General features: G+C 36.9%; 1 protein-coding gene across 9 annotated transcripts in view; it reads left to right on the top strand.

Moving 5' to 3' along the window:
* znf423 (zinc finger protein 423) overlaps positions 1–14,324 on the top strand; it is a 401,236-nt gene that overhangs the window by 333,645 nt on the left and 53,267 nt on the right. For all 9 annotated transcript variants that reach the window (XM_063066903.1, XM_063066904.1, XM_063066905.1 and 6 more), the window contains one exon: positions 11,707–11,838. In XM_063066903.1, the coding sequence (XP_062922973.1) occupies positions 11,707–11,838 (132 nt within the window). The remainder of the gene's footprint in view (positions 1–11,706; positions 11,839–14,324) is intronic.

Raw genomic sequence — 14,324 nt, forward strand, 5'->3', positions numbered from 1 at the left:
CCAAAAGCAACTTATTACATGTTCCATTTCATTTTGTTGTTTTGGTGTTTCTCGTAAATGCTTTTCTTGTGACTTCATACTTCTGATTTGCACTATTCTTTGTGTAAAGCGAGCTTTTAGGAAGATTTCTGGAGTGAACTGAAACCAAAAGAATAACCTTTACCCCAGAGCGCTTTACCTCTGTAGATGTGATGAGCTGATAATGAGAATCACAATGGAAACTCATTAATAGATTATTTTGCTCTGATTTTCAGTTACTTCTGAATTACAGACTAAAATGATAAATTCTGAAGAATGCCTTTTGTGTCTAAAATCCCCAAAATAAGCAATTCCCCAACTACATGGTTGGAGGATACTGGCTAAACAGATGCTGCAAATGCTGTTATTTCTGTAGCTTAAAAGCTGATGTCATTGAGTCACATTATTAGCTCCTATTTCTAACATTCTTTTTTCTTTTTTGGAAGTGCTATGTTTCTTACCTCTCTGCAATAACATAGCTTGGGATAGGACTTCCCACATGGGGTTTTTGAAGCACATACCCAAGTCCTAACACTCCATGGCACAGTGTGTTAATGCATTAACCTGCTGTGCCACAGGGCCAGTGTGATTTGTCATTTTTTATTTCACTGTAGTGAATTGCCACATCATTGGGCAGTGAAATTATCTTTCTTCCTCCATGGGGAAGGGAAATTGGGTTAAATGATTTATTTTCTAGTTCCTCTCCCATAAATAGGTGTGCATGTTGCCATCTTATTTATCCTTTCCTGAAAAATTCTTAGCATAGGTTTTTGGCAGTAACCTTTCGGTGTCAATTATTTATTTCCAAATTCAAGTAAGCTAATGGCTTCTGAAGATGTTTTTTAAAAAGCTTTTTAAATTATCCAACAGTTTTGTGATACTATCTCTGTGCAGTGAAGGCTATTTAATTTAAAACAGAGTCTATGCACTTTGTCTCAAAAATATTGCATAAAGTGTGGCAGGGATTTAGTCTATTTTTCTCTTTGTCATGTACAGTTCAGTCTCTACAGAGTCAATTGGATGAGTGAGGTGCATTTTTCTTAATGTAGCATGTCATCTTTTTTTTAATGCTTGACCTTTTCCATTAATTCCATTGTGTTTTCTTCAAAACTAAACAATGCTTCTGGTAATTGACTAGCTCAATGAACCACATTGTCAAATTTGTCTATGATTAATCTGCTCTTACTTCTCATTCAATTCATGATTTGTAGGCAATAGGGTCGATTCTAACCCAAAGAGAATTCTTTCACTGTAATTTTAAATAATATAGTTCTTCCGGAATGGTGAGCGTGCAAGGTGATAAATTGTTATAGAAATTTATAAAAGTAATTGTTCCTAAATATTGGTAATTCCTAACGTTTCCATGCAAGACATATATTTTCTTGTCACTATTAAGCATATTAAACTGGTGAAGGCAGCTCTATACAATTATACAATATGAGGCTCTGAATCATATTTAAGGAAAATCAAACTAACCATCAGGCAGTAACATTAGGGATTTCAGTGAAACAGTATGAGCAATGATTTTCATGAAGCCATTGTTCTTTTACACACAGTTAGCGCACTGCAATACAACTGAGGGATTTTAGTATACATGAAAGCAGACAAGCACTACTTTTATAAGGTCCCTAGCTAAATTGGGCAAAACCTCAGGGCTCCATGGTGGTGCCAGAGCAGCATTCTGATTTCTCATCACTCCATACAGATCATAGCAGGAAGGCTGCACTATCGTAAGAGTGACAGTAAGCCTTTTGATTTCACAAGGAAGCATGCGTCTAGCTGAGAAAGGGAAGGGACTATAGCCCGGACTGGACTCTAGATCGTGGTGAGTCTGAAATCCCAACTCAGTCACAGTGATTGCAGTGGATGTGAATCATGTGTTAAAACTGAACTGCAGGCATTTTAGCTTCAGCACATTTGACAGCTTTGTAAACTTTATCTGAAATTGTATTTGGCAATGCCAGGTGTATATTGTGTTTCCTGGAATATTTACTTAATATTAATTTTTGTGCTGGCTTGCTAAAGCATATGACCAGAAAACCAGCAGTGTATTCAAGCCGTCTGGTCCTGCAGTTTTCAAGTACCAGGGGCTCATTTGTATGCAGAGGGGATTAGCTAGAATTTACTGTATATTCACCCTGGGGAGCTGTGAACTCCCCAGGAATATGGGCTGCTGAAACATTGCAGTTGGAAAGATTAGAACAAACCCTTATGCTACAGACAGAGTCATGGTCACTCAGTAGGCCTCAGACATTAAGATCATTTTCATTTACAGCCTTTTTGATCATCCAACCTCAAAGAAAACCTCTGGTTTTATGACTGCTCATGCCAGAATTACCCAATTACTGTTTGCAAGGGGGAAATCTGAAAGCACTTATAACTAGTAGGCAGGGCACATGATCTGTGCGTATGGATTTTTTTCTGCCCACCCCAACCAATATTTTTACAGCTGTTGACATATATTGAGTTACATGTGGCTGATCCACATCCCTCTGGTATATTCTCAAAGATCTGTACACCATTAAATGTGCTAGTTTGAAGTAAATTACTCCAACTTAAATAAAGGACCTTGCTGTAGCATAGATGTTGCCATAAATACAAAATTTCGAGTTTTTGAAAATTGGCTGTGATTATACACGGTGAAAACATTCACCACTTGCAACAGAATCCATTTAAGTACAAGCTGCTGCTTTCTCTTGTGGGTTTGTTTGCAACGACATGCGGCTAATACTCAATATGTCCTTGCCTGCAGTCATTAGACTATCATTTTGGGGACTATCAGTGGTTCAATAAGTCTAGTGTTTATGGAGCTAAGGTTGTTGAATGTTCTCTCTTCAACTGGACTCAAAGGATTATGCCTGAAATTTTCATAAATTTACAACAAAAGAACACAGCTGTTTAAAAAGCAACATTAATAAGACAAGTGTTATAGCAGATACAGTTCACTGGACAACACTGGGTGTCTTAAGAGAAAAGAGATCCAATAAAGATTGTTGCATATTTCAAACTGTTAGGTATTCTTTTTAAATATTTCATGCACATTATCACTATATTTCTGAGTTGGGAAGTAGCTGGACAGATTGGTATTGTACAAGATGTGCTACTCACTGGAATAATGTGGATCCCTATTGTTATTTCCCACTCTGAAAATTCTGAGCTACAGAACAAAATAGATCATAGAGTTTGCAAAATGCCACGTTAAGTCATTCTTGTACCCTACCTCCTAAATTGATTTTTTGTGGAAGGAAAATAATAAATGTAAAACAGATTACAACAGTGTCTGATCAGTCTAATTAGTACCAAACTTAGATTTTCCTCCCTGTAAGAATACTGACAAAAGTGATGTGCCACTGAGAGTGGTAGCTTGACTCAATAAGGCTCAATCTATGAACTGGTTACACTATAGAAATAATCACCTCAGCTCGATTGGAATAGTTCTGAAGAGAACCCTCACAACTATTGACTTTGTGCCAATGGATAATATCCAGTTTTGGATAACTCTGAGCTTCTTCCACTGAAACGTCATGAATCATTGTCTTGGACTTCATGGCAAACTCTATACACTTGTCATTTACTCATTATTCAGTAGAACTTGCCTCTGGTCACCTAGGCCCCTTTCTTTGTGACTTGGTATCCCAAATAGTCCTGGCTCTCCAACTTGCTCTTGTTACTAAAGATGTAAATATTCATCTAAAATAGCTTTTAAGCATCTATCATTAAATTTAATACTTCAGCTTGGTGAACATTGGGCCAGATTATGGTAGCCCCACAGGAGCTGCTAGCAAGCTGCAGTGCATGTGTCAATGTGCTCCATACTTCTGCACCTGCACACTACAGTATAGAATATTGGAACACACTGGAGGCCACTTGCAGGTGCTCTGTCCCTGGACTCACTACAGACTTCCTGTCTTCATTAGTATTGCAGGGAAAGGTCAGTTTTTTTTATGAAACTATTTTAATTATGATTAATATTTTAATTAAGTCACAGCAGTTAATTCTGTTTTTGTGAATACTTATAATGTAATTTTGTAATGTTCTAATGGTTTTACTTATTTAATTTTTGCAGCTCATCCTAAATGCATTTGACCATACATAGAAACAGTGAAGGGGCTTTCTGGTGCACAAGGTATCAGGTTACAAGGACAATACATAGGCAGGGTCTTAGTTTGTGCTTGCTGAGGCATAGTTGCTGCTCACCTCTGCTTTGATTTGCAGAATGGCCACAAGGACTGAGCCTCAACACCATCTAGTGCCAGGTAGCAGCAAAAGGTGATGTGGCCAATGTGCGCATGGGTGGGTAGCTGAGGGTGTTGTTGCGGCTGCACGTTGCAACTTCATTATGCCTTAGTCAAAGTGCTTTTGGGTTTTTTTGGTATATTATTGGCAATTCCCTATTTCCACAAATGATTACATAATAGGTTATGATTGGTAATTTTATACACAATGCCACAGAGTAAAATAATGATCTAAGATTTTATGGGTTTTAGAAAATTTTGGAAGACTAGCAGTGCTTGTGAAACACAAGATATGCCACTTTGGTTATTTCAATTTTATTTAATATGAATACAATTTGACCTCTGTATCTAAATTCAGCTTTGAAGGATATTTGCAAGAAATACAGATCCATTTAGTAGTGCGAATCGCAACACAGAGCAGTACAGTGAACTCTTACCACCAAAATTGAATTTCTTAATTGCAGTGGAAAGGTTGTTGGAGAGAGAGTACAGCATCTGATACAAATACTTGGAGCCACCAGCAGGGCGTATATCTCAGGACACACACTCACCATAGTGAATCAGATTTTATTATCACTGACATATGTCGTAAAATGTGTTGCTTTGTGGTAGCAGTTCAGTGCAATACATGAAACATCCTATAAAATGCAGTAAGAAATATGTAGTTAAAAATAAATAGTACAAATGGAGAGCAAAAATTGTGAGGTACGTTCACTGGTTCATTGTCCATTCAGAAATCTGAGGGCAGAGAAGAAAAGGCTGTTTTAAAATGTTAGGTGCTTGACTTCAGTCTTCTGTACCTCCTCTCTGATGGTAGTGCTGAGAAGAGGGCACGCCCTGGGTGATGAGTGTCCTCAATGATGGTTACCACCTTTTTGAAGCATCACATTTTGCAAGTACTCATGCAAGTTGTTAACATGTAAAAGCAGTCAGTGAAAATATACTTCAAGTTCTCCCTTATCATGCTCAATATATTTAATTCCAAAACTTCCTAACCCAGAGGCATGTTAGGTGCCATTGAGTCATAATTGACACCTCACAGCTTCAGTTATCACAAACAATTATATGGAGTATTGTTTAAACAATCATTGAGGGAGGGCATGTTACTGAAGAAGCCAAGAGACTGTAATATAATACATAAATTGTTCAGTGTACTGGTGGTACACGTGCTGTTATTGGATGGATGTTGGCTTTGTTGTAGTAAAATATGCAGCGTATATCAAGAATATCATAACTCCACAATATGCATAGAAATGCCTGTCTACCTGAAAATGAACATTATTCCATTTGCACAATAGCAATTACTGTTCAATGCAAATATATCTGAAATAATATACTACTCAAAAGTTCAAAGTACATTTATTATCAAAGTATGTATGGAGTATACAACACTGAAATTTGTCTTCTTCACAGACGGTCACAAAACAAAGAACAACCATGGAACCAACCTGTTCAAAGGAAAGCATCAAACAGCAAACCCTTTCCTGTCCCACATGCAAATAAAAGCATGCAAACTGCAACAAAAAAAGATCAAAAACATAGAATATAAAACACAAAAGGCATATTTTAGTACAGGTCAGCTCAGTGTTCGTTATCTGCAGTCCACCTGATTCAAAAATCACATAATATAAAACATATATCAAGTATTTATAATTTATTAAACAATAGATTTTCAAAACTTGGTTAGAACATTTATTAACTAACTGTGAAACTGTTAAAGTGTGTTCAGAGTTCAGAATATTTGAACAACAACTCCCAGCATTCATGTCTGTAGCTAATAAAACCCCAATAGATATTTGTTCTGTCAAATCAGAAGGGTAAGTTTTTCACAGGCGATCTAAAGGGTATATTTTTTACACAGAGACTAGTGAGTATCTGGAATGATCTGCAGGTGGGGCAGTAGAGGCAGGCACAGTGTATAAAAGTGTATTGGTGTAATGCAGGCAAGTGGGATTACTGTAGATAGACATCACTGTAGGCAAAGATGAGGTGAAAGACCCCGATTTCTATGATTTCGATAGTTTTCCTTTCATTGGTTTAGTTTTACACAAGCCAGTTACAAGAAGAATGGGACAAAACCAAATTGATGTGATGTTAAAATGGTGTGTCAGGATCACTGAAAATTAAAATAAGATGATATTGTATCAGTGCCATTACTTTTAGAAAGTAGTGTTGCTGTATAATCCTTTTTAAATTAATGGAAAGTTTTAATGATCCTTCATTGAAATGCATTAAATAACACAAAGTTGTACTTTCTTTGAACAGTCAGTATCAAGTCTGCTTGCCGCAGAAAGTTAAACCATGATAAATTCAATCTAGGTATGCTTTCAGTGATGTGATTATTGTAAATTACTGCCAGTTAAGCACACTGCCATTGAAACAATTTAAGTGTAGAGGCTAATATCTTAAAGTTTGAATTATTGTTGGAGTTTCTTTTACTTTCCTTTTTGTTAGAGTTAGAGTCAGACTATAGCACCTCTCTTTATTTCCTCCTGAATAAGATTTTGGATGTAATTTGTCCATACTAATTTGCACTCAATCTCACTTTTAATCTCACTGTTAATTTCACATTTCCTCAACATGATTGATTAAGGAGATGCACAGTTGCTTATCCTATTCATTTAGGTTTGAAATTTGATTTCCCCTGTTGCTATATAATCATCTCACGCTTCCACCAAATCAACACAAAATATTTTAAAATCTGAAGTGCAAGAGCAATTTTAATGCATGGTAAATGCCATTGAATTCTCTCCTGTAATATGCTATCGTGCTTAAACTGGAGTTTATTTTGGAGATTTTTCATGCTGAACCATCCACTTTAAGAAGTGTGCAACTATAATTCCATTGATAACTTGAGAGATCTTTTTTTACTGGAATTACCTCAGAAATATGGTTAGAAAATATATAGTTAAAGAAAATCATGATTTAACTTGAATAATGTCTTGTTATTAGCATCACATTTCCCATGTCATCATTAATAAATTTCTTTATGACCTGTTGTTATTGTCACCAACAAATTCTGACTATTTTAAAATTTGTTTTTCTAGCTTATTTTTATCAGTAACTTAATATTGATGGAGAGTTATGGATTAAGGTGATTCAAAGTGATTTCTGCAAAAATAAAAGACAAGTCCAATCAGATGTCTTGTATTTAAAAATATGGGTATTGATTGAAACAGTCTGGCAGGTTAAGTAGTTGGAAAAGAAAGAATAATTTTGCCTTTTCTGCATCTTAGAATTTATATGGTACCTCTTTCTCTCTCTTCACCGTACTTCACGATGTTATTCTTGCAAATTCACTTTGTCCTTTTTGTCACATGTTCTGGTATTAATGTACGTTTTATCCTTGTAGTCAAACTCAATATTATAGCTGATGCAAGTACAAAAAGACATTGACTAATTTTATTGTCTATGAATTGTTTAAACTTAAAAATCAAGAATAATAATGTTCAAACTCAAACAATGAACTGAAATTATATGAGAAGTGCACCATATCGTATCAGAGGGCACTTATCAAATCAAAATCCTTTTGTCTGATTATTTCTGTTGCTGTTTTTCACATCCCTCTGTCCTGTATTTTCCCTGTTCATGTGCATTTTGTTAATTCTTAATGTTATCTAGAACCTGTTGTATCATATATATTTATACTCACTTTGTTTACACCCAAGGGGGGGATAAAAAGTTTCTAAAATAAAAGCAAACTGTTAAATTAGAGGTAAAAAAGCAAAGGCCCTGGAAAAATTGTATAAATAAAACGGAAAACAGTAAAGATAGATAACAAACATGGAATACCTTCTTTAATTTTTAAAAATGCAGGACTGCTATGTTGCCAAAGCAATCAGCTTTAGGCTCAGATTCAAGTTGTTCATTAAATGTTGACATAAAATTCACAATAGCTCCTCGTAGCTAAAGTCAAAGTGATTTGGCTGGATCACTTGCAGACATTTGTGAATGATGTGAATTCCACAGCTACTGTTTTCTTGCCTCATGGTTGAAACTTCAGCATGACAAAATGAGTACTGTAAAGGTGTAAACAGAGCAGCAGATATGTGCTGTTAATTATGCTCATTCAAAGGTATTGCAGCCTGTCTGATTTTAATTTGAGTGGTTTTGGGAGACTTGAGAATCACTTTAGCGTATATATTGCTTTGTGATTTGTGTAGATGTTACATCACATCAATAAATGGAATGAGAGCGTGAATATTAAAAAAAGGAACTCTACCTTCTCATTAAAACTGCAAAAAATACAACAGAAGTATGGCTATTAGAAAGCTGTTAGCATACTCGAACTATACCATTAGTTTCTTTGTTAGTAGAGTATGTGTCTGCCTGGTCACAAGTAGCAAGGTCACCCCTGCTGCTCTGGGTGCTGGCTCTGCCTGTGCTGGCGGTATTTCCTTCTTTTCCTCTCTTTCTCCCTGGCACTATCTTTCTTTTTCTTTCTCTCCTGAGGTGCAGATGGCCACATTTGCAGGTTAACTGGAACAGCTGGAGGCGCATTATTAGTTCCCTGCTGCGAACTCATATTTGCTTAGATTTTTTTTAACTGCACAGTAATTTATGACTTTTAGCCACTGATGTAGCTGGTATGCTTCTTGTGAACAGACTGATCTGTATTCAAAATTCATTTGCATTTGTTAAAATGTTGAAAAGAAGGATGCAATTGTCTTTTTAATCAATTAATCGATGATTATTGTTCATAGGGCTATAGCAGCTTTGAAATGTAAACAACATGAACTGTAGCAGACACTAATCCCTTAGGGGATTCTAGACAATATTTATACTAGTGCATTCATCTGTGGTGACAGTTTCTAAGGAGTGCAATAGTAGATCATAACTGCCATGAGTGAGAAGTCAGCAGACTGTTTATTCCACTCCATTTAATGTTTAGAAGCACAATAAATAATTACCTTTGTTTTAAAATTTGTATTGTAAATGATTCTGGGCTCCAACTGCAACTTCGTGCACAAAATGGATATTGCTTTGTTTGGTTCCTCAGGGTTAGAAAAAAAAATAAAGCTTTTATAGTTTTAATTCAAAACTAACAGCTCTAACTCCCTTAAGTACACTTGGTATGTTAAATTAACAACGAAAACGCAAATATTTATTTTCTGCATTATCGCATAGCTCATGCAGAAATTCATTGAGCTAAAGAAATATGCTACATGAATATACAAATAGTTTAGAGGAGTGTATTTATGCATAATTTATTCATAACTATTTTTCTTGTCTGTTAAGATTTCTTTCCCCATTCAGAAATACATTGTATTTACTGGAGGGCTTGTGTTTTATCTTGTTATATTTAAATGTAGCAATCTAATATATGGACACAGTTTGCTAACTGTATTTAAAGCATTTCAAGCTGTTGAAATACCGATGTATGATGTCTTGAAATTATGAACTTAGGTTTGAGTTCTAGTTCCTCACAGAATTGGAAATAATTCACTTGACCAAACATCACTCCAAGAATAAATTCCTGAATTGCAGTACAAAGTTTGACTACCAAATTACCACATCTATAAAGCTATGACCTAGAAGGATAGAGCACTGAGGCTCTCAACTTGTCATTGTTATAGATCTGAAGACCATCCCTATGCAGTGAACATGCAATTGTCACTATTTCCAGGTGGATACATGCTGCTCCAGAAATCCAGTCAGATTTTTCCTTAACTCGTGACAAATACACAATTTTCTTATCAGATGTATGCAAGGTGACATCATTAGCCAGGAAAAATGGGCCGTGCTATATTGAGGTTGTCCCCGGAACAATTTAAGGGGGGCATTCTGAAGCAAGCCTCTCCACAGTGCTGGGAATGTAATCCAATATTCTGTTTGTGTTTACTGTCTCTTACTCACCTCCTACCCTGTCCGCATCTCCAGGCAACACCACTACCCTAACCTTGTACCCGGGTTTTAATCTCTGACCACACCCCTCTCCTGTGCAAGCCTAATTACGTCCCTCAATGCTGGTCTTTGAGTTATCCTGACCTTCTCATCACAGTTTCATACAGTGCACTAATTCTGCCCAAAAAACTCTTTGTCTTGTGATTACCAGGAGATGTCTTTCCCTGTGCCGAAAAATGCAGAACCATTTTCCTAGTGCGCTGCCAGAGCTAACCTACCTCAGAGCTTCAGCAGAATTTATCCCAAGGTGCAGCTGAAACGTGGGACTGCAAATAAATTGGCACAATTGGTTATAGGTCATGTGGAGGATAAACAGAGAATTATCGATTGTTTTCCCTACCTTTCCCAGAACTTTGATCAAGGTGCTCTCCAAGTTGGTGCTGACTAACGGATTTATGTCACACATGTGCACCAAAGGGCCGGGTGAACCAGAGCCTCACTACCCGGCCCAAACCTCACCTTACCCAAGGTCAGCACCAGGCAAGTCAGGTGTATGATCCAGCAGGTCAGCTCCAGCTGCACTGCCCACTCCTGTCCCAATCTAGACAGGTACTCCATTCAGTTCAGGTTGATCCACTCAACCTGAACTGAATGATCTAGTTCATGTAGCATCACCACATCCTGTGTCTTACTACTAGACCAGTGATGACTGTGTTGGGCTTGGGACTGGGTCCAGAATGACTGTGGTTAGTCAGGCCCAAGCTGAGATCCCATTTTACATTCAAGCGGATGAGTAGATTGAACATTGTCAGTGAGAGTAGGAATAGAGAGGCAAAACTGTCTGTATTCTTAAAATGACAATTTGATTCATTATTGCCTGTCTTGAAGTGTAAGGCATGCTATTGAACCATAGATTGAGTTAGAATCCAAATAGATTAACCCTTCCCTAAAAGAATTGTAATATAATAATTTATTGTAGCCTATATGATGTCATAACAGTTAAGGAGAGAAAATATCAACATGTAATATTGGTACATTTAGTCTTTGCCTCACTGCTTCTAAAAGCACAGTAGGGAAGGAGTTGTTTTGTCCAATCAAAAACATCTGTGGTCAGTGCAACTAATCCTGATTTGGTGACAGGCAGTTACCAAGAATCAGCAGGGCCCTAATCTGCTGTCATCAAATCTGATAGCATGTGATAAATCTGTCAGCTCCAAATGCTCATCTTCAGCTGCCAAAAATATTCCAAACCTAGGAATTTCGTAAAAGGCATAATACAATTGTGTTTATCAACTTAGGCACATGTTGATTTATATTTTCTCTGTGTTGCTTTACAAACCTTCACATTACATGCCGGTGCATTGTATATTTTAAGTGTAGTCTGGCGTAGATGCTGATTATAGATTTAAAACAGCACAATTTTAATTGTTGTTAGTTATGGGATTATGGTAAAACAGTATTATAGATTGTTTTCATTTTTGTTGTCCTTGTCCATACTTGATTCAGATATTGTTTGAATTAATTTGGATGGTCATTTTATACACATTGGCAACTCGCCTTCTGTGTTACATTTCTTTGAAGTAATAGTTATCTTATTTGAACTTTACAGAGGAAGGAATCAATCATGAGTGCAAACTGTGTAACCAGATGTTTGACTCACCGGCAAAGCTGTTATGTCACCTGATTGAACACAGTTTTGAAGGAATGGGAGGTACTTTTAAATGCCCAGTTTGTTTTACAGGTAAGGTGCACATTATAGAACTTGGATTAACCATTTTTACTTTTGCAAAGAAGACTTTTATTTTTAAATGTGAACACTCAAGAAGTTTATTGTTTATCTGAAAATACTTGAAGAACTGTCACAAACAAATGATCAAAAAGTTGTTTTGCAAAGTTAACTTTTTGTTCTGTTCACTCCTGGCAGTGCTGCTGCAAGTTAATATTTTCAGCAAAGAAACAATGACCTAACTTGCAGATTCATTTTTCTGACATATTGAGATGTGTCATGCATTTTATCCAGTATATTTGGCTTTTCTACTGAATTGTCAAGAAAAGTAGAACCAATTTTCTATTTTGAATTTAAATACACAAGTCTTTTGAAGCTAATGTACAGATCCAAAAGCAATCACAAAGGCCAGTGGAATGTTGGCCTTCATCTCATGGGGCTGTAGGGAAAAAAGGGGAGGAAGTTATGCTTCATTTGCTCGGAGCCTTGGTGATATCTCATTTAGAGTGCAGCAGTGAGTTTTGGGAATTAGCAACAAGTTGTATCTGTTAGCTCATATTCACTTGAGTATAGAAGATTGAGGGGTGACCTGATTAAGGTGTTTTAAGTTTTATGAGGATTCTCTAGGTTAGATTGAGAAAAAAACTATTTCCTCTGGCTTGGGTTCAAAAACAGTGAGCAATTTCAAAAATAGAGCCATGCAGGATGAGATCAGGAAGTATGTGTTCAGAAAAGTACATATTATTTTTGCCTTTGCAGTTGTGAGTACTGAGATAATTGGTGCTTTCAGGACTGAGTTAATAGATTTTTATTCAGTAATGGCAATGAGGAATGGAATGAGTGCAAGAAAATGGAGTCTGGGTACAGATTAGTGATGTATAATTGATTGATAGAGCGGGCTTGAGGGGAAAATTCAGCTATTCCTATGCTTTGGAACTGATGAAGAAAGTAAGATCCTCCATTGAGGTTGGTAACAACTGCTGTGGAGCAGGGTTTAAAATAATGTGGTGAGGAGAGGTGAGCATGTTGAGGCATCAAAGAGAATCAATATGCACGGAGAAAGAGACAGTCAGAAAATTCAGAAGGAAGAGTGATCAAAAGGAAAATACTGCTAAAGCTGGAAATCTGAAATCAAAACAGTAAATATTGAATGCTGTGAGACAGGCAGTATCAGTAGAGAGAGAAAGTGTTGACCTTTTATCAGAATTGGCAAATATTACAGATGCAACAGGTTTTAAATAAATACAGAGCCAAGGGAGAATGGGGTTGCAAGGTGTGAACGGAGGTAGTGCATGCTAGGTGAGAAGACAACAAGCTGAAAAGTCTAAGTGAAGAGAAGACAGGAATGATAAAATAATCAAAGTGTGTCATAATCCAAGCCAAAAGAGATAAGAGTGGAAGAAGTAAAGAAACAAAAGATGTGTCTAGTGGAACTGTGCACCTGTGCAATTTCCAGGGATATGAAGGATCCCAGCCCAAAATGTCAGTTATTTATTCCACTTCATAGACGCTGCCTGATGAGCTGTGTTCCTCCAGCATTTTGTTGCTCTGGATTTCCAGCACCTTCAGAATCTCTTGTGTTTAAGACTTCTCCATCCTTTCGCTTTACTTTGCTTCCCCCACTTTCCACATTGCGTCACAATAATTGAAGGCCCTATTATCTCTCAAATGTGTTTAAATTTTCTTACTGGTTGTTGATTATCAACCATTGCTTCTTTTCTTTGAGTGGCTGCCCTTGACATTGAGTCAGCATTAGGTTGACTATGGCATCAAAGTAATTGAAATTATTGAGGATAAAGAGAAAAGAACATACCTTTACTGAAGAAAATGGTTGTGATTGTTGGAGGCTGGTCTTCCTTCTTTCAAAACTGTGAGACTCCTCATGGCAATATGTTAGACTTAACCTTCTCAGCCATTTCATCTGTTATTTTCCTTGCATGTTAAGGTTAGAAAAGGAAATAGTTGCTGTTAATTCTATTTGCATTTCCTCTTAAAATAAACTGATCCATCTGTGAATGGAGTAGTAATATGAGCTGAAAAGTGGCAAATTTCATTTATGCTGCGTGTGCTAGACAATGCCATTCTCCAACAAAATAGACTAACCACAACCCTTGATGTTCATTGCCAAGTCCCAAATCATCACTATCTTGGAGGTCACCATTGAGGAGAAACTCAACTGGACCAGCCACATAAATGTCACAGCTACTTGAGGTGGTCTAAAGGCTAGGTAACCTGCACTGAGAGGCTTCCACCATCTAAAAGGTATGTTGGCATTGTTAGGAAATGTTCCTCATTTGCACAATTGAGTATAGCGCCAACAATATGCAAGGAGCTTATCACTATCCAAAGCAAAGCACCTTGCTTGACTGGCACCCTAAATTTTCATTCCCACCATCACTGGCATTCTGTGCATGTTGTGTGTCCCATCTACAAGATGCACGGAATCTACTTGCCTAGTCAATTCCAAACCCACAAACCCACAGCTTCAACCACCAAAAAAG

Source organism: Mobula hypostoma, chromosome 14 (assembly GCF_963921235.1).
Source record: "Mobula hypostoma chromosome 14, sMobHyp1.1, whole genome shotgun sequence".
Classification (NCBI taxonomy): Eukaryota; Metazoa; Chordata; class Chondrichthyes; order Myliobatiformes; family Myliobatidae; genus Mobula; species Mobula hypostoma.